This window comes from Piliocolobus tephrosceles, chromosome 9 (genome assembly GCF_002776525.5).
Source record: "Piliocolobus tephrosceles isolate RC106 chromosome 9, ASM277652v3, whole genome shotgun sequence".
NCBI lineage: Eukaryota > Metazoa > Chordata > Mammalia > Primates > Cercopithecidae > Piliocolobus > Piliocolobus tephrosceles.
Genome location: NC_045442.1, coordinates 35,461,753 through 35,486,300, shown reverse-complemented (window position 1 = coordinate 35,486,300; position 24,548 = coordinate 35,461,753). Strand labels below are relative to the sequence as shown.

At 37.8% G+C, this 24,548-nt stretch overlaps 1 protein-coding gene across 7 annotated transcripts in view; it reads left to right on the top strand.

Annotated features, from left to right (window-relative positions):
• The window catches only part of R3HCC1L (R3H domain and coiled-coil containing 1 like), a 104,694-nt gene extending 82,154 nt beyond the window's left edge, over positions 1-22,540 (top strand). For all 7 annotated transcript variants that reach the window (XM_023206364.2, XM_023206361.2, XM_023206358.2 and 4 more), the window contains 5 exons: positions 9,032-9,207; positions 12,062-12,132; positions 13,047-13,142; positions 13,644-13,784; positions 21,735-22,540. In XM_023206364.2, coding sequence (XP_023062132.2) covers positions 9,032-9,207; positions 12,062-12,132; positions 13,047-13,142; positions 13,644-13,784; positions 21,735-21,802 — 552 coding nt within the window. In that variant the 3' untranslated portion in view covers positions 21,803-22,540. The remainder of the gene's footprint in view (positions 1-9,031; positions 9,208-12,061; positions 12,133-13,046; positions 13,143-13,643; positions 13,785-21,734) is intronic.
• The last annotated feature ends 2,008 nt before the right edge of the window (positions 22,541-24,548 follow it).

The window sequence follows — 24,548 nt, the reverse complement described above, 5'->3', positions numbered from 1 at the left end:
AGGTGGAAGGATCTCTTGAGCCCAGGAGGCAGACGCTGCAGTGAGCCAAGTCATACCCCTGCACTTCAGCCTGGGCAACACAATGAGACCCTGTCTCAACATACATATATTTGTTGTTGTATAAATCAAATAAGTCTTGGTTTTTTTTGTTTTGTTCATCTGTTTTTTAGGTGGTGGGGGTTGAGACAGAGTCTGACTTTGTTGCCCAGGCTAGAGTGCAGTGGCATGATCTTAGCTTACTGTAGCCTCAAACTCGTGGGCTCAAGCAATTCTCCTGCCTCAGCCTCCCGAGTAGCTGGGACCACAGGTGTATGTCACCACGCCTGCCTAATTTTTAAAAAATTATTTTTTGTAGTGGAGGGCTTTTGCTGTGTTGCTTAGGCTGGTCTTGATTTTTGGCCTCAAGTGATCGTCTGAGCTCAGCCCCCCAAAGTGTTGGAATTACAGGTATGACCCACCACACCCAGCCTAGAATAAGTCTTGTTAAGCATGCATTTGGACAAAATAATTGACTTGAAGCATGTGCATTTTATTCATTCTATAAATATATATTGACTGCCTAGTTTGCAAGATAATATGATCAATGGGGGAATATAGGAATAAATATGACATGTCAGTTGTAGTTGAATTTAAAATCAAAATGTTGGTGAGGAAATTGAAACTCCATTCTTCCTTTCCAGCTTTATTTACTGGAATAAGGTATTAGTTTGCTAGGGCTGTCTTAACAGAGTTTTATAGTTTCAGGTCTAATGTTTAAGTCATTAATTCATTTTGAGTTGATTTTTATGTGCGGTAAGAGATAGGAATCTGACTTCATTCTTCTGCATATAGACATCCAGTTTTTTCAGCACCATTTGTTGAAGAGGGTGTGCTTTCCCTAATGTTCTTGGTGCCTTTGTCGAAAATCAGTTGGCTGTAAATGCATGAAACCGAATAGGGTTCTCTATTCTGTTCCATTGCTCTGTATGCCTGTTTTTATACCAATACCTTGCTGTTTTGGTTACTACAGTTTTACAGTATTTTTTGAAATCAGGTAGTGTGATACCTCCAGGTTTATTCTTTTTGCTCAGCATTGCTTTGACTATTTTTTGTCTTTTGTGGTTCTATTCAAATTTTAGTATTTTTTTTCTATTTCTATGAAGAATTGTCACTGGTATTTTGATAGGGATTGCAGTGAATCTTTAGATTACTTTAGGCAGTACGGTCATTTTAACAGTATTAATTATTCCAATTCATAAGCATGAGATGTCTTCTGATTTGTTTGTATTCTCTCCAGTTTTCTTTCATCAGTGTTTTGTAGTTTTCCTCGTAGAGAGCTTTTGCCTGCTTAGTTAGATTTACTCCAAGGTATTTTATTTCATTTTTTGTATTTATTATAAATGGGATTTCTTTCTTAATTTTTTTTTCAACTAGTGTGCTGTTGGTGTATAGAAATGCTAAGTTATATTGGCTGACTTTGTATCTGGTAATTTACTGATTTTTTTTTCAGTTTTGAGAGTTTTTTGGTGGAGTCATTAGATTTTTCTGTAAGATCATTTCATCTTCAAAGAGATACAGTTTGACTTTCTCTTTTCCAATTTGGCAGTTCTTTATTTCTGTTACCTGTTGCTCTGCCTAGGACTTCAAGTACTACGTTGAGTAAGAGTGGTGAATGTGGACATTGTTGCTTTGTTCCCGTCCTTAGAGGAAAAGTGGAAAGCTTTTCCCGTTCATCATAATGTTAGGTGTGAGTTTGTCATATATAGCCTTTATTATGTTGAGGTATGTTTCTTCTATTTCTAATTTGTTGAGGGTTTTTTTTATCATGAAGGGATGTTGAACTTCATCAACATTTTCTGTATCTATTGAGATGTTTATATGGGTTCTGACCTTCATTCTGTTGACGTAATATATCACATTTTTTACAAAAATCTTCACCAAAATACTAGCAAACCAAATTCAACATAAAAAAAAAGATATCATGATCAAGTGGAGTTTATTCTAGGAATGCAGGGATGAGTCAATATATGCAAATCTCATAATTTCACTATGATTAGTCTAGCTGGTGTTTCATTGATTTTGTCTTTTGCATTAAAAAAACTTCTTGTTTCATTGATCCTTTGTGTTTTCTTAGTCTCTCATTTAGTTCCACTGTTACCTGTATTAAGTCTTTCCTTTTACTAATTTTGGATTTGGTTTGTTCTTGATTTTCTAATTCTTTGAGGTGCTTCATTAGGTTGTACTGATGAGAATGTGTTCTGCAGTTGTTGGATAAAGTGTTCCAGTAATGTCTGTTAGGTCCATTTGGTTTACAGTGCAGTGTAAATCCAATGTTTCTCTGTTGATTTTTCTGTCTAGATGATCTGTCCAATGCTGAGAGTAGGATGTTGAAGCCCCCAACTATTATTGTATTGGAGTCTATGTCTTCTTTTGTTGTATTGGAGTGTATTGCTTCCTTTAGATCTAATAGTATTTGCTTTATATATCTGGGTGCTCTTGTGTTGGGTACATATATGTTTACAATGTTATATCATCTTACTGAGTTGATCCCTTTATCATTATATAATGACTTTGTTCTTTGTTTCTTTTTTCTTTCTTTTTTCCTTTTTTTTTTTTTTTTTTTTTTTTTTGGGAGACAGAGTTTGGCTCTGTTTCCAGGCTGGAGTGCAATGGCATGGTCTTAGCCCACTGCAACCTCCACCTTCTGGGTTCAAGCGATTCTCTTGACTCAGCCCCCTGAGTAGCTGGGATTATAGGCGCACGCTATTATGCTCAGCTAATCTTTGTATTTTTAGTAGAGATGGGCTTTTGCCATGTTGGCCAGGCTGGTCTTGAACTCCTGGCTTCAAGTGATCTGCCTGCCTTGCCCTCCCAAAGTGCTGGGATTACAGGTGTGAGCCACCATGCCCAGCCCTTTTTAAAGTTTTTGACTTAAAGTCTGTTTTATCTCATATAACTATCCCTGCTTTGCTCTTGGTTTCTGTTTGTGTGGAATATATTTTTCCATCCTTTCACTTGTAGGCAATATATGTCTACAGGTGAAGTGTTTCTTGTAGGCAGCATATAGTTGGGTCATGTTTATTAATCTGTTCAGCCAAATTATATCTTTTAAGTGGAGAATTTAAAATGGTTAAATATGGTTATTATTGATAGGTTATTATTGATAATGGTTATTATTGATAGGTAAGGACTTATTCCTTTCATTTTATTGTTTTCTGTTTTATGTATCTTTTGTTTCTTTCTTCCTATCTTATTTTTCTTTGCAGTTTGATGGTTTTCTGTGGTGGTAACATTTGACTTCTTTCTCTCACTTGTGTCTGTTCTGCCAGTGAGCTTTATACTTTCATGTGTTTTTATGATGGTAGACAGCATCCTTTCACTTCCAGGTGTAAGATTTCCTTAAGCATTTCTTGTAGGTCCAGTCTCAAGATAATGAATTCCCTGTTTTTGCTTGTCTGGGAACAACTTTATTGTTCCCGTCTGATGGGAATTCCCTTGTATATAACTTGAAGGTTTTCTCTTGCTGTTTTTTAGAATTTTTAGTCTTTGACTTTTGACAGTTTGACTATAGTGTGCTTTGGAGAAGACATTTTTGGGTTGAATCTATTTGGGAATCTTTGAGCTTCCTGTATTTGGATGTCTATATATCTTGCAAGACTTGGGACATTTTCAGCTGTTATTTCATTAAATAGGTTTTTTGTGCCTTTAGCCATCTCTTCTCTGGAGCTCCCAAAATTTAAATATTTGTCACTTTGTGATGTCCCTCATTTCACGTAAGCTTTCTTTATTCTATTTATTTTCTGACAGGGTTATTTCAGCAGGTCTGTCTTTTAAGTTTAGAAATTCTTTCTTCTGCTTGATCTAGTCTACTGTTGCCCTCAATTGTATTTTTTGTTTCATTCCTTGAATTGTTCAGTTCAGGATTGATTTAGTTTTTTATGAACTCTAACTCTTTGTTGAATTTCTCATTGAGGTCATGAATTGTTTGTCTGATTTCCTTGTATTATTTATCTATGTTTTCTGGAATCTCACTGACCTTCTTTAATATTTTTGAATTCTTTGTCAGGCATTTCATAGATTTCTTTTTCATTGGAATGTTGGTGAATAATTACTGTGTTCTTTTGGAAGTGTTATGTTTCCTTGCTTTTTTATGTTTCTTGTGTTCTTTCATTGATATCTGTGCATCTAGTATAATAGTCACTTCTTCATATTTTATGGATTGGCTTTCATAAGGAAAATACTTTTTCCTATAGATATGTCTGTTCTTTTGGTTGGGTCCAGCTCTTTGGTTTTGATTCTGGGTGGGTACAGTAGCATAGTTTCTGTTACGATTTCTTGGGCTGTAATCAGTGTCATTTGTGTCTGTGAGTTTCTCAATGGCTTAGGCTGTGGTGGTTAGTGGAAGCTGTAGTAGAACTTTGTTGGGGATGAGGACACCAGGTAGAGGCCAGTCCTTGGACAACAGCAGGCTGAGTGTGCTGTTCCTTAGGGCTTCAGGCAGCGAGTCTGGACAGGCTGATCCTTAGGCCTCCAGGCAGTTTACTTTGGTGCCAGCAGTGGCAGCAGTGTGCTGGGTGAGCAGATGGGTCCTTGAGCCCCTGGGCAATGTGTTTTGGTGATGGTAGGAGCAGCAGTGGGCTATCCCTCTGGCTCCCAAGCAGCACACAGAATGCTTATGCAGGTGGGGGGTTGGGGTGGGTCATTCTCCAGGCTCCCTGATGGTGCACTTGAGTGCAGGCTGTGGTGAGTGGGGTAGGCTAATCCCTAGCCCTCAGACAGCGTGCTTGGGTGCCATTTGTTGTTGTAGCAGCGGAAAGCTGTGTAGGCTCATCCTTAGGCCCCAGGAAGGTGTGCACGAGTGACAGATGGGCAGGTCTGCTTTTACGTTCCCCTCATGGTGTGTGTGGGTGCCAGTGGCAGCAGCTAGGGAGGGCATAATGTAGCATGCATATATGAATATATATAAATATATTTTGTCTGTGGGGAATAATTGGCATGTGACTTCAGAACTTCTTGTATTTTCCTTTTATATGTTGAAGAACTAAGTATTAAATAAACAGAAAACAAAAAATAAAAACTCAGTGATGCAGGCCTTGTTGACCTTGTGCTCTTTCCCCTATCCTTTTATCCCTCTGCAAATAGGCATCAGGGCAATAACATCATTACTAGTTGGGTAATAGTTTATAGACTTGTTTTCAAGACCAGACTGCTAGGCCCTAAGTGTCTTCAAACCCTCTATTTCAGGAAGTTAATTTTGATTTAGTTGAATGGTTTTGTGGAAGCTGGTTGTGCATATGAAGGAATACTCACATATCATTTATGCTTTATAAATAGCAACACAGACCACTATTTAAAATCCTAAAAATATTTGTGATTCATAACTCAAAATTGTTTTCTCTGAATCATTTGTAAACTTTCCCTTGGTCTATAATAGATAGATCAGAATGAATGAAATTCTAAACCTCTACCCTCTGTTTTTGCTGTATCAGACATTCTTAGCCCTAATAAAATATATTATGAAGGTTTGACATTGACTCTAGGAGGGATTGCCCAAATACTTGTGATTCTTAAGGTAAATGTTTCTGTTGTCTACAGTAGAAATACAATGCAAGTCACAAATGTGAACCACATGTATAATTTTGAATTTTCTAGTAGCCATATTAGAAAAGTAATAACAGGTAAAATTAATAATATATTTTAAACTAATATGTTCAAAATATTTCAACATGTAATCAGTATTAACAATTATTAATGAGATATTTCTTATTGTATTAAGTCTTGAAATCTAAGGGGTATTTTATACTTACAGCATATCTCAGTTTGAACTAGCCACATTTTACTTATTACATAGCCACATGTGACAGGCAGCTACTGTATTGGATAGTCCAGGCCTACTGCAAAAGTGCATAATCAGTACATCAGATTGTAGAGCTTTTTCTTAAAGCTTTCCATACTGCCGTGTCTCATCCCTCTGTGTCAGTGGTTCTATCTCCCCATCCCTCTTCACAGTCTTTCTCTGCCTCACTTCCATCTTCATCCCATATTATCCTCTCTTTGACACTTTCTCCCTTTTATGCCACATATCCTCTCCTTCTTTCTGTCAAGTTCTCTTGCATGTTTTGCTGAGATTCTTAGGAGAGAAAGTTCCATTAACAGTATGATATCCTACCTCCACAAAAAAAATATGTTACTGAGGAAATGTGAGCTGATCCCAACAATATCAGTACCCTGGGGGAAATGAAGTTCTTCCTCCTCTAGGAAAAGTTAGGAATCTCTAGTGATAGTGGATTCTGAGTGATAGAGGAAGAACTGATCAGAAGTATGTAACTCGTAGCCTTCATTTGTTTCATGAAATGTAGAATAAGAATTATGTGTTTTTGCTATTATTAACAGTTTTTAATCAGTGTCAGAAGCCAGATGTTTAATAGGTACCTCAGAAATGAAATATAAGTATACAAGTTTAGCTTTGCTGACTAGGTTAGAACAAAGGAGCATAATCTAATTTTCTTGCCAGACTATCCTGTCATTTCTTTCCTTTTTTAACACCTCCTCCCACCCCCCCTTTTTTTTTTTGATACAAAGTCTTGCTCTGTAACCCAGGCTGGAGTGTAGTGGCACAGTCTTGGCTCACTGCAGCCTCGACCTCCCAGACTCAAGCTATCCTCCGGCCTCAGCACTCCCACCCCAAGTAGCTGGGATTACAGGTGTGTGCCACCACACTCGGCTAATGTTTTGTAATTTTTGTAGAGGCAGGGTTTTGCCATGTTGCCCAGGCTGGTCTTGAACTCAAGCAATTTGCCTGCCTGGGCCTCCCAAAGTGCTGGGATTACAGGTCCGTGCCACCACGCCTGGCCTATAACATTTCTTAGGATTTATATTTCTAAGATATTTTGTGATTTACATTGTATCTTTCACAATGTATTATTTAGCTCCAGTTTATAAATGTACAAACATGCAGTTCCTTGTTTTTGGGTTTTGGAAAGTAACTCAAAGTCAATGCAGAAAATGAAGAAAACAATTTTACAATAACCTCAAAAAGAATAAAACATTTAGGAACACATTTAACAAAAGAGATATATAAGTTTTATATCTGAAAACTGTAAAACATTGTTGGAAGAAATTAAGGACTTAGAGAAATGGGAAGACACCCCATGTTTATCTTCTGGAGAACTTAATATTGTTCAGATATTTCCTAAGTTGATTTACATATTCAGTGGAATCCCAGCTGCCGGGTTGGCAGAAAATTTTTTGCAGAAATTGACAAGCAGATCTTCAAAATCTGTGGAAAGGCAAAGTGCCCTAAATAATCAAAAGTGATTTTGAAAAGAACAAAGTTGGAGGACTCAGGCTTTATAGTAAGCTTCTTGATTTCAAACAGTACTATAAAGCTACAGTAATCAAAACAGTGTGGCACTGCCATAGGGATTGAGTTGCAAGTTATCACAGACTCCTTTTGTCCCTGGCCTCTGAGTTATTCCAAACTGTTACCACTAATCTACTCTAGATGTTTAAGAATTTATTAAAAGTTTAGCTGATATCTTCTTGGCCCACTTATGTGGTGATCACTTCTCCTAGTGGTCTGCCAAAGGCAAAACAGTTTATGTATTCTGTTTCTCTTTGGGAGAGACTTGTCATTATATGGATTTTAAGATAACCAGTTTCCCTTGTTATCTTACAATTCAGCTCTCTGGTAAACTCAAGAAAAGTTATGATTTTATAGATCAGCTGGTCTTTTCTCTCGTTACGGTGGGGAGAACATTCTGTTCTGCTTTCTACATCCTAAGGAGAGTGGAACTAATATGGTGTTTGGCATGTAACAGACTTAGCACTTGGTTAAAATTGGTTTAAAGTGGGTTGAATTTACTGAATACTTATGTGCCAAGCAGTATGCTAAGCATTTGCCATATCATCTCCTTTAGTCCATGCACTTATCTATGAAGTGTAGGTACTGTTATTATTCCCATGTTTTACATGTAAAACTGAGGCTTAGTAGAGAAAAGGAACTGGAGGACAGGAATAAATAATAATTTTTATTGATATTATCCAAGTCATCTTCCTCCTTCTCCCAAAAAAACTCTTGAATCCATTTTTCAACTTCTCCAAGGAAAGGAGATATATATTCCTGGCATTGCAAGTTCTTATTTTCTTCAGTTGATGGGAAAAGAGACACAGTATTAAAACCAGAGAAAGCTTGAAGGGACCTCCTTGAACTTTTGATTAACAGAGAGAGAGAGAAAAAAAATTATCTTAAGGATCTCTGGTGGCTTTGGGTCATCAGCAGCGTCTAGGTTTTATAACAGGTGAATGACAGAATGACTGTCATGGCTTTGCTGCCACTTTTCACTTTCCCGTTTTCTTTCTTTTGCTTCCAGTGTGAAGTTCAACTTTTTTTTATAGGATGGTAGAATTTTAATTTGTTACCTCCTTTATTAATTCCTTCACTAGCCTGCTATATGCACATTCCTTAAGGTAGGTCTCATGCTAAGGACATTAAGTATAACTACTTGTGCCACTTAATTTGTCTTAACAAATGTCTTTGTAAGCTGTCTCCTCACCCTTTAATACATTCAATAAAAAGTGAAGTAAAAAAGTTTATTTTTTATTTTTTTTTTAAATTTTCTTCATTTTTGTTCACTTCCAGAAAAGAAACTATGATATGAGCCTGGTCAGTAAGCTCAATTAAAACAAATATTATTAATTAATCTCTTCAGCTATTGTCTGAGCATCAGTTTCCAAGATGTACCATTTATAACTCACCACAGTATTCAGTCTGTTTTCTCGTGTGCTGGTTAGAGATGCAAGTTGAGTTTCATGCATTGCTTGTCTGCTGGAATTTTAACATTTTTTCAACTGTTCCATATGTATAGTATTAACTGGGTGATAAGCACCTGATCATTATTGTATCTATGAGTAGAATAAATACAGAGACTATGCCAAAGGTTTAGGAATGAGAACACGTAGAGAAAGGGAGGAGGATTGTTTATATATAGGAATATATTTTACAATAGCCAGGTTTGATGTAACCGGCACTTATGTGCTTCTTCCTTTCTAGTTATCAGGGAATACGAAGGGCAGAGAGAGCATCCAGGAACCTAGATTTGATTACTACAACCATGAAGTTCCTGATATTGACCTCAGTGATTGTGAATTCCCACACGTCATTGAAATTTATGACTTTCCCCAAGAATTTCGTACTGAAGACCTTCTGCGGGTTTTCTGCAGTTATCAGTGAGTATGCAAATGATTGTGGATGTTAGGGAGTGTGAGATGAAGTCTTTAAAAAATGTTTTCTGAGAAATCATCTGTTGTTTTTCATATCCCCTGTTTTCATATTTTAGCATCAGGCTGGTTTATTGTCTTTTCCAGGTCCAGTAGAAATTTTCTATATTAAACTACTGTTCTAAGTTCCTTAAAAATGTCAGGTAGCCTTTCTAGCCCCCATTTTAGCATTTAAGAAGACTGTCATCAGTGATGACTTCATGGTGCATTTAGTCCATTGATATTTATTGTAATTGTTGATATATTTGGATGTATTGTCAAATTGCCTGCTATCTTTATGTGTTTACTTGTCCCATCTTTTTCTTTCTTGCCTTCTTTTGGGGTCACTGCAGCCTCAACTTCCTGGGCTCAAGCAATCCTCCCAGCTTAGCTTCCCAAGTAGCTGGGACCACAGGTGTGTGTCACCATACCTGGCGAATTTTTGTATTTTTTTTGTAGAGACAGGATTTCACCATGTTGCTGGGTTAGTTTCAAACTCCTTCACTTAAGCCATCTGCCTACTTAAGCCTCCCAAAGTGCTGGGATTAGAAGTGTGAGTTGCCACGCCTGGCCTCAACTAAGTTTTTACAGACACAATAGCTCTTCTTTTTTATGCTCTGCACCTGTTTCATTGGTTTAATTTTATTTAATTCCATGGTGAAAATATCAACTCACACTGATATAAGTGGGTTTGAGAACACTTGCCCTAACCCTTTGTATGCGTATAGCTGATACTTATATAGGAGACGTTAAAAGAGTTAGAAGTATATAGCTCTGTATATTTAGCTTACAAGAAAAAATAAGCTTCAGGAATAAAGAGATGATAATCTAGAAAGAAAGTTATTAAGAGGATTTTCAGGGTCTGGAAGAAAATCAGTATCAAGAAGGATTATACTTTAATGTTTCAGTCCTGATATTTAAAATGAACCAGGTCTGTAGTGATATAACAAATTTAAATTTAAAATTCACCTTGAATGTGTAAGATTCTGTTATAAGTCAGGGTATAGCCCTTAACTTTCTCTTAAAGGATAAGTAAATATTTTAGACAACTCTGCCATTGTTAAACAGAAGCAAGCAAAAACAGTACATAAATGAGCATGGCTATAAACTAAAACTATTTATAAGAACAAGTGTTCTATTTTCATATGAAGTTCTAGAACAGGCAAAACTAGCAGCCATGTACTTGTTTAGTCAGTTAAACGTAATTCGGCGGGGAGCATCAGTTCTATAACTAACAGAAAGAAAGGGTGAATGGATCCTGGAGGACAGTTAATCTCTGCCATAAACTTTAAATGTATAGTGTGTAGGTCAGTCTTATTTATTAGAATTAGGTTTAGATCTAGTATCAGAACCTGTTCAACATAAAATTCATAATAGATTTTTTAAAAGCAGTCAGAGGGATCAAATCCCGTTAGAACTACCTTAGACTCATAAATGATGATTCTTAAAACCAAGGATCATTTTGTTGATGTCTAGAATTTCGTGAAGATTAGTTAACTCTTATAAACTATTTACTTCCCTTTGCTTTGTTTCTTGATAATCTCACCTGCAAGACCATTTTTCTATCAAATTTAAAAACATTCTCCAAAGAGAAAAATTTTAAAGGGTTATGAAATTTTGAAGTAGAAAAGGCCCTCTGGAACCCATCTGTGATTTATAAAAATGAAAAAAAAGGTCATGGTGCAAAAGCCTGTAATAATGCCTGCGAGTCAAATTCCAGAGTCAGCTTCATGTTTTAATCACCGTCTTCATCAATATTAATATTGATGAACATTGCTATTAATAATAAAAGTCATGAACACCATTAATTTATTAGATGCCCATGAAGTGCTCAACACCATCTTCTTTGCCTTGTCGTGGATGATCTCATTTCCATTTTCACAACAGCTCTGTGGGGGACATACTTTGCTCATTTTTACAAATGAGCCAACCTAGCTTCAAGAGAGGTTAAACTTGCCAAAGGTCTCAAGGTGGCAGAACCCTGAGTCCACAAGCATTTTTAAGCTCTTAGCTGAAAAATATAACTGTTATGTCATCATCCTGACATTCCTTGTGCTCACTAGGTAGCCCTTCTCCAAAATAAAAGTGTTTCTGTAGTACTTAAATGTTCATTCTTTTGATCCTTTCTAATCTGGTCTGATATTTCTCTTATCATGATTTCTTTCTTCCTGAATTTTTCTGATTTTGCCACACAATTCTTTCCTATTTTTTTCTTATTTTTTCTTATTTTTTTAACCTACCTTCTGCAACAAGTGAAGAACAGATCAGCCTCTCTGATTATAGTTGCCCCCTTTTTTCCCCATTACTTGACTTTAAAAAAAAAAAAATTGAATGACATCTTGCAGTATAATCTCCCCTACCCCATTCTCGCATTCTGTTTCCGTCTCTGTCCTCAAGGACAGAGTTTACATTTGCATTAAATCCAGGTGACCTTCTCTGCCTACCTACTCTTCTTATATTCTAACCCTCCTCTGCTTCCTCTTTCCATTTCTTCTCATTCCCTGCCCATAAGAACATCTCTTGTAAATAGTGCATTAAATACTTTACATCCCCAAGGGACTTGTGAGGATTAATTAGTTGATGTCTATAAAATGGCTGAGAACGTAAAATACTCCTGGGTAGTTCTTTATGATGGTATTATTGCTTTTAAAATTCAATGGCTTCTTCTGTCCTCCAAGCTGTTTTTGGTGTCATTATCCCCATTCCACCTGTGCACTCGTTGAGTGTTTCTATCTTGTGAAATGCTTTATGAGATTCTATTTGTGAGATGTTTCATAAAAGTAAATTTTATTTTAGGAAATAAAATTTTTTTTGTGTGTTGCAGAAAGAAAGGATTTGATATTAAATGGGTGGATGATACACATGCCCTAGGAGTATTCTCCAGTCCAATTACAGGTATTCACCCAATGGCTTTCAATCTTCCTTTCTTATTGTTCATTTTCTCACGCTACTTTATCTATTTCCCTTCTATTTGAGAAAGTTGGCATTTTATTCAGCCAGTGTAGGTAATAGGACAGATAGTGGTTTTTTTGAAGTAAGATACTTTGGTACCCATTCTCTTCTTTCATGTTAGTCCAGTGGTATTTGGAGAGATAGAGTCAACACCTTCCAAGGTTATTTGTACACATAACTGTCATGATAGTATATAAACAGATTAAGGTAGAGATTGAAGAATCCAATGGGGCTAACTCTTACAATATTGGTGATTTTTCCCCCCATCCCAGACAAGTGAATTTAAGTAACACTTTAACCTATCTAGTGAGAAGTTATAATACATACTCTCTGAATATATGATTGGGCCTTTTTACATATATCATTGGCCTCATGACAGATCTGATGCAGAGGCATTCAAAGAAAATAGAGATATTAAAATGTTAGTTCCTGTCTGAACCACCTAGAATCTGGGTCTGCAAAATTATTATATAAAGGACCAAACGGTAAAAACAGTATTTTAGGCTTTGTGGAGCATCAGTCTCTGTCACTACTTAACTCTGCTGTTGTAGCAAGAAAGCAGCCATAGACAATATACAAGCCAGATGGGCATGGCTCTGCTTCAGTAAAATAATAAAATTACTTTGTAAATAAATATAAAAACAGGTGGTTGGCTGCATTTGGTCACAGAGCCATAGTTTGCTGATACCTGATCTAAAATAATTACTGCCATGTTGATCCTCTAGATCTTACTGTCTCTTTTGCTTGCTTTGAAAAAAAAAAAGCATAACATCTAGGAAATACTAAGAGCCATCCCTAGTTGTTCCTTTGCATCACTCTACTTCATGTCTTCTGCTTCCTTTTATTCCTCTTTGCAGCTCGTGATGCGTTGGGTATTAAACACACCATGGTGAAGATTCGTCCCTTGTCACAGGCCACAAGAGCAGCCAAGGCCAAAGCTAGAGCTTATGCTGGTGAGTCTATAATCTCTGGGTTTTTTTTGCTGATGGTGGTATTATTGTTCTTTCTAGCAGTTTTATAGCATCCAGACATCTAAAGTCATACCACTTTTATTTTTAGTGTTAAAAGAAGTATGTTTTTAAGAAAAAATAAATAAAAGAGAAATGACCATGTTGGAAATATGGCATCTGAGCAGCCACTTGGAGAGTCTGAGAACTAACTGCAGGCAATGCAGCAACCAGTTTCTGATGACATCCCTACCTAGTTTACCTCTGTGTTTAACTGCCTGATAGAGTCACTGTAAGATACTGTGTTAATGCAGATAATGAAGCCAGGGTTGTTTGTGCTTTGCCATGTTAATTTTCTCTGATCGTCATCTATCAGGCTTGTATTAATTACTGCTGATGCAGCCCTCGTTAGTCTATTTTGTATGTTAATTACTGAGTTAAATCATTTGAAGCTGGAGTGCTCTCTCTTCTTTACTCCCTCCTACTCCCTTCCTTTCTTCCATTCAGAGTTCCTCCAGCCAGCAAAGGAGCGTCCTGAGACTTCAGCAGCCCTAGCCAGAAGGTTAGTCATCAGTGCCCTTGGGGTTCGAAGTAAGCAGAGCAAAACCGAACGAGAAGCAGAGCTCAAGAAACTGCAAGAAGCCAGAGGTGAGCTGAAAGGATGGTGTTCTTCTCTAGTCCCTTTACAGCTCACTATAAGGCATGTGTTTTTAAAAAAAAAATGAATGAAGCCCATTCCATTTTGTCATTTCTGTTTCCTAGAAGCCTCCTAAGTGTGTAGAAAGTTTCATGCCTTACGTTCAGGAGACGAAGTTTCAGGATTTGTCTGCCTGTTTCACACACCAAGACATCCTAATCCATGCTCCTACTATTGTTTTCCAAGAGATAGGTTTGGTCTTCTCAGCCCATCCATGGCTTTTCCTACAGTTTTTCTCTGAGAAAAATTTTCCTTTGAAAACTTATAGTGTCCTAGGCAGAAAACATTTGCTATGGTTTTACTGGGCCACGATTGCCATGATATTGCCCTAATGTTATCAAATGGTTTAGATCTGAGGTAGAAGACAAATTTAGGAAAAACCAGCAACTGACCTTGATAACAACTGTAGGAGGTATTTTTTTCTTTTTAAGGCAGTCCTGAGTGGCTCCATTAGAGTACATCTAGATTTACCTGTCTTCTGACTATTTTCCATTATCCAAGCGTTCTCAGAAAAATATTTCCCCTGATCCACAAGCAGAGTTTTTATTTTCTTATAGTTTGAGGTTGAAGTTAAAATCTGTCTCCTGTACAGGCTGTTGAATTGTATGTAAAGGCTTGGGACTCTGGTGTGGCACTTAAGTACTTTTTATCAACCTTCAGGCTTTAGACAGTCTCATTGCCTTAGCCCACAATCCCTGGAATCTGTGAAGGCAATTTATTCTGAAAACTCCACTTACCAAAAAGTAACTTCATTTTTCCATTAAACGAATTGAAGTTTCAAACTCCTTGTTTATTGCTGGTCTAACAAGGCCATTAATACTTCCTGTCCTCTCTGCTTTGGTGATAGCAGGCAGCTTGCAGACTCTCAGCTGCACTGGCCAGATAACCAGTGACAGAGTGTGTCATGGCAGGTGCTAGAGTTTCAGAGTTGAACCCAACTAATTTTTGAAACCTTAATGACTATAATGAGGCAGTTTTCATGTTTTCCAGTCATTGTTTACTCAAAGGCCTCCTACGGACTATAGAAACATAACTGAGTTCCTTGGGTTTTTATAGATGGCAATAACAGAACTAGATTAAAGATGAATGTGCAGTGTCCTTAACCCTTTGTTAATTGATTGTCTCTGAAGAAAATGATTTCTGTGTGATAACAGTGATATCTATAAAAGGGGATATGACTCCCTTTGCCATGTTATCATCCTTCTCTTTGGGTGTATATCACCTGTATCTCTACAGATCAGTGGTTTTGTGTGGATATCATCTTGAGTATTCCCTTTTCTTTCTCTAGGCGCATCAGCATGCAGCTCCACTTGAAGTATTTGTTTTAAATGTCTGGCTATACAAAGGACATTTCAGTGATGCAATTAAAATTGAGACTGTTGACTAAGTGGGTACTCTATTGCTTTCCTAAAGAAGGCCTTTATTTGTGAATAGAGACCCACTGTGATAAGTTCCTCCTACATATTGGTGCTGAGGCTGTATGGATTATAGAGGACTCTCCCTTTATTATGCTCCAGAGTGCTACTACCATTCTTTGTATCTGAGGAAATGCATCTGGAAAATTTCCTGATGTATCTCTTTCTGGCCTCTTTCTGTGTTGGGCAGATACTTATATGCTTGCCTGCATGGAGCCCAGGCTTTAAAGACTTTTTTCGGTGGAAACTTTACTGTTTTAGGTATTAGACTCTGGAATTGCACTTCCTGGGTCCACATCTTAGGTCTGCCATTTACTGTCTGTGTGACCTTGAGAGGGTAGGTAAGTAACTTACTCTCTGGAGGCCTCTGTTTTCTCATCCTTAAATGGAACTCAAGCGAGTTAATCCATGAAGCATACTTAGTCATCTTCAAAAAACCACAGGTACTCTCTTGCTCCTGTTTCTACAGGCCTATGATGAGTTATATGATAAGTGTTAGCTGCTGTTGTTTTTGTTAGTAACAATAGTAGTAGCATTATATGGTGAATCCAGCACAGACTTCAGTGCATACTTTTGCCATTAATTACTCTTTTTATTTTAAAATTCCTATAATCTCTATTAGCTCCATGTGGCATTCACTGAGCACCTGCCCTATGCAAAGCATTGTGTTCGCTCTTCAGGAGAATTAGAAAGGTGGCAAGATTTTGTTCCTCTCCTTAAGCCTTACAATCTAGTGGAGATAATCTGCCTTGAGTAGGGAAGAAAATATGTTCCTCTTTTGGGCATTTTAAGCAGTTGTTTGTCCTCTCACTTCAGTTTTGTAGATTTTAAGATTAAAAACTATAAGTGATTTTTGTTGATTAAAAGGACAGGAAGGAAACTCCATCATAACTTACAGGTTATGATGATTCTGTGTTATGATAACTCTGTGACCAATGATACCATCTTGAGTTTAGAGCTGACCCAGAGAAGTTAAGTAACTGGCCTAAAGTCACCCAGCTGGTAAACTGAAAGAGAAGGCATCTGAATCTAGGTACCACTGATTAAAACCCATGCTTCTTCTGTAATACTGTAATCCCTCTTGAAGGACTTTTGGAGTTACTGACATTTTTTCCCAGAAAAAAATACTTACATAAAACATTTTTTAAAGTCTCCAGGAATAAAATATGACAAACTTCTTTATTATCTGTACCAATGGTTAGCAGCTTTTCACTCTCAGAAAAATCTTCCTTAGGTCTGAGTTAAATCTGCATGATAGTTTAAACCAGTGTCCTCTTGTTTTTTCCTTAGTAGAAATAGAGAGTATCTGCGTACCGTTTTGTTCTAACAACTTTAACTATAAAGATCAGGGGCAGATTGTTTAGAAATGAGGAAATCTAGGCTCTGATAGACCTTTTGCGATTACCTAGCTGTGTGGCCATGGGCGAGTCAGATACCTCTCTGCGCCCCCTGGTTTCCAGCAAAGTGAAAGTACTCCTCAGCCTACCTAATCATGGTGAATGTTTTGAGCACAGAATAAGTTAACATATGTAAAAATGTTTGGTAAAGTGCTTTACAAATTCAGGATATGATTATTGATATGACTGTTAAGAATTTAATGTTCATTATAATATGAGCTTGTAATGACAAATATGTATTATATACTGCTACTCTCCATCCATTACACATGGCAGATATTGTTAAATCAGTCATGACATTCTTGGTGAGTTTTACATGACCATTGCCAAGGGATCAGAATTAGCATGGGAATTGAAATCTGTGTATCTTCCTGTTATAATATGGTATGATAATCTCCCAGCCTTTCTTTCTCCCACTTGAAGAGTTCTGCTGTCTGGCAACAGTGCCTGGTACATAAAAAGATACTCAATACATGTTCATTGACCAAATACATGGATGACATTGGTTACTCTAATTTTTCTTTGTAAGTCTTTACTCTGAATGCTAAGTCCTCCATATTTTTCTTTATAAAACCCAGAGTGTGAAACCTTCCTAATTAATGAATTTTGAATTTGTGATTTTGAGTTTTAAGTACTTTTCTGCTACATTTTTCACTCTACTTTGATTATTTATTTATTGAGACATTTATTGAGACAGGGTCTCACTTTGTCACCCAGACTGGAGTGCAGTGGCATGATCACAGCTCTCTGCAGCCTCAACCTCCCAGGTGCAAGCAATCCTTTCACCTCAGCCTCCTGAGTAGCTGGGGCTACAGGCATGTGCCACCATGCCGGCTAATTTTTTCCTTTTTGTAGTGATAGGGTCTCTCTATGTTGCCTAGGCTAGTCTCAAACTCTTGGACTCAAGTGATCTTCTGCCTTGGCCTCCCAAAGTGCTGGAATTACAGACCTGAGTCACTGTGCCCAGCCTAAAACCACATTTTAAAGACCAAACTCAGGGCTGGGCATGGCGGCTTACTCCTGTAATCCCAGCATTTTGGGATGCCGAGGCAGGCGGATCATCTGAGGTCAAGAGTTTGAGTCCAGCCTGGCCAACATGGTGAAACCCTGTCTCTACTAAAAATAGAAAAATTAGCCGGGTGTGGTGGCATGCACCTGTAGTCCCAGCTACTCAGGAAGCTGAGGCAGGAGAATCACTTGAACCTGAGAGGCGGAGGTTGCAGTGAGCCGAGATTGCGCCATCGCATTCCAGCCTGGGCAACAGAGCAAGACTCCATCTCAAAAAAATAAAAAACAAAATAAAGACCAAACTCAGGAATGTATATACAATTTTCCCATGTTCCACTCATACAAATATTTGATTCCCACCTAAAACTGGACATAGATATCATTACCTTTCAGAATAAGCTACCTTCTCATTTTCAAAGCTCACTACAATTTTATTTTAATTTATTTTCATTTTATTCTTGAAGGTAGGTGATTAATTGGCTGGTTCTGAAAGCCTATCTTTTGGGTCACAGGCCTGAAAGGCAAAGTAAGTAAATAGTAATCTGCTCACCTAGTTTGATTAATTAAATCACAAAGAACTTCAAACCATCTCTGTAAGATAGTAATAAATTTAATCATAGTTGATACCTTATGAAAACCCTTTTTAGACTTTCCATTACTCTGCCTTAAAGGGCAGTGCGGCATTGCTGATTCATAATCTAGGTGTTAGGGTATTTTCTTGGTGTCTTTTCTCTCCTGATGTCTGAAGTTCATTTCTAACCACATTTCTTTTTTTTTTTTTCATTTTAATGTGACTTTTTTTCTGTGATGTAGCATTTACTCATTTTTTGGTATCAATTGCTGTTTAATAAACCTACTACCTTTGCCTAGATCAGAGATGAAAATGTTAACCTAGGACTAACTAACTGACCAGGTCACCAGCTGTTGCTAAAATAAATAGTACATGGTTCCTTGTGTTGACACTTAATACATTGATAATTATTCCACACTCTAGAGTTAAATGCCCCCTTATTGGATTCAGACTGTATTTTTCCATATATTATGATTATATAAATATTTGGTAAACTTAAAATCTAAAACTTTGCTGAAATTAAGAGGTTATTTAGATTACTTCTCCTTGATCTACTACATCTGTCCCTCTATAAAAGAAGGGAATAAGATTCATTTGACCAGACGTGTTCTTCACGAAGCATGTTGTCTCTTGTTCTGTAGGTGACTACGGTAGATTTTGTGATTATTTTTCATAGACCTAGAAGTAAATTTTGAAAGTCTTTAATTTACATCCTCTGTCTTTGCTTTTTTTAAAAACATGACACCAAACTGGCCCTTTTACAATCTTCAGTGCTTCACATTCTCTTATGTCAAGTCTTGACTGCACTGTGATTGCAGGCAACTCATTTAATATAGTCATTTCTGTTGATTGATTTATTATATTGGAGAATGAAAGTTTTCAGGGCCAGCCGATGTGAATGTTTTAGGTCAATCACTTTGTGCTGAATTTTCTATTTTTTCTTAATTCCTTGCGCTCATATCTACTGTTGGGCTTTCTCTTTATTTATTCTTTTAATTGTTGGAGGTCAAGTTATTAGGAGCTTTCTTTCATGCAGTTTATCAGCTATTATCTGCTTTCCTGTCTCTTTAATAAAGGGACATGTTTCTTTGTCTTTCTGTTCATACAGTTTTTTTCATATTTTTTCCCTTGTAGGTATTTCAGATGTCAGGATAGTAGAAGGTGTGCTGGTGAAGAATTAAGGATCTGGGTCCTAGATTCAGTTCTTTCACTGGCTGTGTAACCCTAGGCAAGTCATTTCAGCTCTCCTAGCTTCTGTTTCCTCATCTTTAAAATAAAGAAATTATTATTTCCTATCCTGACCTACATTTCTCTATTCTATTCATGTTCTTGTATTTCTAAATTTACACCTCCCATTTTCACTATTTCTTTGTGCTTCTCAATTTGTCTTCCTACTCCTACTAGTTTTTTCATATGGCTTATCATTAGAATCTATTTGCTTTTATTAGAAAGTGTTAGGAAATGTTTCACGCCGGGCACAGTGGCTCACGCCTATCATCCCAGCACTTTGGGAGGCTGAGGCGGGCAGATTACTTGAGCTCAGGAGTTTAAGACCAGCCTGGCTAGCATGGCGAAACCGTGTCTCTACTACAAATACAAAAAAATTAGCCAGGCATGGTGGCACATGCCTGTTACTCAAGAGCTACTTAGGAGGCTGAGGCACGAGAATCGCTTGAACCCAGGAGGCGGAGGTTGCAGTAAGCCAAGATCACACCACTGCACTCCACCCTGGGGACAGAGTGAGACTCCATCTCCCAAAAAAAAAAAAAAAAAAAGTTTCAGAATTCTGAACTTTCCAGATTTTAGAAAGCTAATATGGTATCTGTGTCTTATAACACCAAGATCAAGACACATTAATATTTCTGCAGCAGAGTGTGTGACTGTTCACATTAAATGGGATATGTTAAGACTATAAATGGCTTCGTATCCTTTCAGGTTAGATTTGCCTCCATCAATTAATTTTGGCCCCAAGCTTTAAAGAAGGCAATAACTTTGTTTTCAGAATTGTTTTGATTTTGGAATTGTGTATTATGGGCCAGTCATATTTTTCTACTGCTCTTGGATCTCTTCTGTCTTCTCATATTACTCTTATGATTTAAGTTTCACACCTTATTGAAAAATTGGAGTTCTAATAATTTGCTTTTCTGGTTTCTTCATTTTTCCTTGGGATGTATAACCAGATTTTGATTGCTTTCATCCATTGCCTTTAGATCCCCTCCTAACTTCTCCATATTTGTAAGAATCAAGATCATACTGCCTTCCTAAGAAATTCTGGAATCCTTTAGACCAGCCAGTTATCCTTTGTGCTGTCTCCTAGGGGACCCCAGTGCAGTTCAAGCCTGCCTCAGTTCCAAGGCACTCTACCAGCCTTCATTCAGTTTGCAATTTGCAGACCACTGTTTTTTGCCTCAACTTTGCTGCTATATTCAGATAATGCCACAAGATGGTGCCCAAATAGCAGTGAATTTCTTTTTCTCATATTTCCAAGTGCCAGTCAGCTTCATAACCAACTTCTTTGCCCTTAAAGTATAGTCAGATATAGTGTAGGAATGTTGTAAAGGATTCTGCTGATGAGGAAAGATACATCAGAATAGCAAGTGTTTATTCTAAATTCATCTCGATTTCTGTAATCTCCCTGATTCATGACTTGCTGAATCTTATACAGGCATTATCAATTTGGAACAATAAGAAGGAAGCATTTAGGCTTACCATCTATCATGTAGGCTTATCACCATTTTATGGTTTCAAGATAAATGACTAGCCATGAAATTGGAACTGGTATTGTGGCACCTAAAGGATGCTTGAGTCACTAGACTGTTGTATGGTCCGTATTTTCTCAGACCTTGGTGAAAGTGTTAAATGGAGAACCAAGCTTCCATATTAAAAATTGAAGATAGATTATCCAGATTTGTATATTTTTTGTTTTTAGAAATAGTTTTAGTTTTCCATATTGTAATTGTATATTCCAGAAGATTTCTGGCTCCTGGAAGTGCTCTGAAAATACTGAAATTTGGTTTGCCTCTGAAATATTTTTTCAGTAAAGTTGTAGAGGGGAGATAAGAGTAAAGCCCAGGGGCTACCATTTCCATTTAAGCAACAAAATAGAATATCAATACATATCCTTGATACCTGTTGAAATATTTATAAAGATCCGTAAGCTGGGAATAATGGGCAATTGTGTTGAAGCACTAAACATAGTTGAAAAGTAGAATTTAAATATGTTTTAGCAAGACTAGAATCTGAGTCCTACTAGATTCTGACTTATTCCATATACTTCTATTAGCCTCAGATATTTTTTATTATATAGTAATAAATGTAATGACTTATAGTAGTATCATTTTCGCTTACAAAGCACTTAGGAAGTTAAAGGAATTAACTCTTGGAATCAGGTAAGAGAGACCAAGATATCCACTTGTGTCATGATGAACGTTTGCCTTGTAATTTGGATTAAGGGAAAGTCATTGAGTATATGAAGTAGACAACCATGGTTAACACTGCTCTTATTTACAGAGAGAAAGCGGTTGGAAGCCAAGCAACGGGAAGACATCTGGGAAGGCAGAGACCAGTCTGCAGTTTGAACATCACTCAATGAAAGGGATAATTGCATGAATCAGAAAATGTTTCCATAGTCTTCAGATAAGAGGATCCTTCCAGAGCTCTGTGTACATGCAGATGTGCATGTTAAAGAGATAAAGTGATCAAGACAAGGACTGACTAGGTAGAGAAGGAAGACAGACTTCTGTCTTCACTCCTAAATGCAGTTCTTTGGAATCACCCTACTATGGTGGGCATAGTAGGGAGCCATCAACTAGGAAGAAACGTGGGAGATGTGAATTCCAGGAGTCCCCTGGACAGGGCAAGTCATGTTAGCGTGGGTCACACTTCCAAGATATTTAAAGCAAATACAAAAGAGAGCAGAGGATTCAAACCGCAAGAATGGGAGATTTAGGCCCTGCAAAGGCAGAGCATTCCTTAGTACCTCACAAAACAGAATAATACTGGAGGCAGAGTAGGGGGTGGATAGAGAGTGGTTAGTACAAAGAGACAGAACAGTGTCTGGTTTACTTGGCCTACACAGAATCTACACTGCTGGTTCCAGAACTCCAAAGTTGGTGAACTACAGGAGGTGTGGGTAGTTAGACTCCAAAGTTTGTACTGAGGTCAGTGCCTGGGACCATTCCAGCTGTACTGCAGCCAGGGGGGATGCCAGCTTCATTCCTCAGAGTAAACCAACCTTGGGAGCTATGTGCCAGTTCCAGTGTAAGCAGTAATACCATGTTGTAAGAGCAGACATTAAAGCCCATTTTATGACATATCACTGTGGCGTTTGTTGGGTTTTGTCATTCCAAAAAGAAATAGGAGAGGAGCTTTCTTCTTATCCTCATGCCTATAGTGCTGTGCATAGGTTAAATGGATCTGTTGTTTTTCTTGAATCCCAGTGAGTAGAGAATTGATCATCTCTCTGCCTCAGTATACTACAAAAGTGATTATCCTGGGACTGGTATCTGGTAACTCCTGTCCTCTTCATATCTTCCTTGTGCACCCTCATTCCAACCTTTTTCTTGCCTTCTGCCGTCTCTGCAACTCTGATACCCTGAAGAAGACATGTGGCACACCAGCGTGTTCTTGATATGATCTTCTCAACCTATGCCAGAGGTACTTGGCAAGCAGCACCAGACCATCCGTTACGATGACGAGCAGCCAGGATAAAATAAACCCCTCTGGGCACTGAGAGATTTCCTAAAGGATGTGGACAAGTCAAAGCCATCAACTCAGGCTTTATCCATCTCATATCTGCATTCTCAGTGTTTTTGGAAAGTAGTTCGGCGCTGAAGAAATGGTAGCACTAGACCTTAAGGTGCCGAGGTGGCAAGAAATAGTGGCTCATTGTGCTTTCAGCTAGGGCAACAGCCTCATGTTTTAATGATTTAGTGCCCATGACAATGATGGATTATTAGCATTATCTAGAACATGGTAGAGTAGGGCTCTATTCAGATGTTTCTCAAATGACACTGGCCTTGGATCTTGATCCTTACCCAACTATGCCTGCTGCTATTGAGATACTGTAGCCTTCTCCCAGTTCCTCAGCATTGTTTTCCTTATTCGTGGTTGGTTCTACTAGTGTCCTTTGTTCATGTTCAGTGACTCCATTCCAAATTTAGGGATGAAATAAGTTGTTCTCTTGACCCTCTCCACTAATACTTTGTCCAGGTGCCCCTCTCTTTGGCTTTTAGCAAGAAGACTCCTGCTCTTTGTCTTTATGGAACAGACTTCTCTAAGATAGTTCTGTTTGAACAGTACGGCTCCATTTGAAAGGAAATGCAGGGAATTGTAGCCTGACTTCATACTGAATGGTATATCTCTGAGTTATACCTTTGCTCTGTTTTGGTTCTTCAAGGCCAAGAGTGACCTTGGGCAGTATAAAAGAGATGACTACTCCTGTCACTTGTCTGTGAGGATGCCTCTTTCTGGCTACACTTTAGCTTTTAAAGGCATTGTTAGTGGTAACATATAGCCCCATGTTGATTTCCCAGTTTTCTTGTAATCTTCATAATTTCAGTAACTTACTTTAGTTCTCATTCTAATGCTGTATGCTAGTAGTCTATCCTGTTTTTCAGCCAATAGCCACCTCTAACTTTCAGATTTATCCTTATAACCAGACCCAGAGAAAGGATTTTTTTTTTTCGCCTACACTCGAAAATTATGGAGTGTTGCTGCTTCTACCATTAGTAGAGAATGTGCTTTTTAGTTACATTATTCAAGCAGTTGGGATTGATGTACACTAGCTGGAGGTAAGAGCTCCTGCTATGACCCAGCACAGACTATATTGAGCTTTTCCAGATGGGAAATAAATCCTTGGGCACATCCAAGCCATGCTTTCTCAAGATGAGTTAGCTGGAGAGCACCCTGTAGCTGCCACTGGCGCTCTTGTTAGATACTCAGGAAGATAGCTAATGTACTCTGCTGTGCATATGTGTTGAACATCTAAATCTCAGGATTACCTAGAATTTAGTAGAAAAGTACATTTCCCATGAGTTCTGATATGCTCTTCATAGAGTGAAAGTCTTTGTAGAATAAAGGTAAGTTAGGCTTCTGAAGACTGACATTCTTAGCACCTTAGTGTCTCTGAGGCTAAAGTATGCTGAGGTGAAAGTCTTCTGACATTTTTGGTTCTGCCTGGAATTTGGTGGTTGGTATTCTGTTAACATTCCTCATCTAGTTATAAGTCATGCCAGCCAGCAGTCTTCCCATGTCCTTCCCTTTCAGCTCAGAGTTGTAACAGCACAACCCTTGTATGGCCTTTTCCAAGAATTAGAACTGACT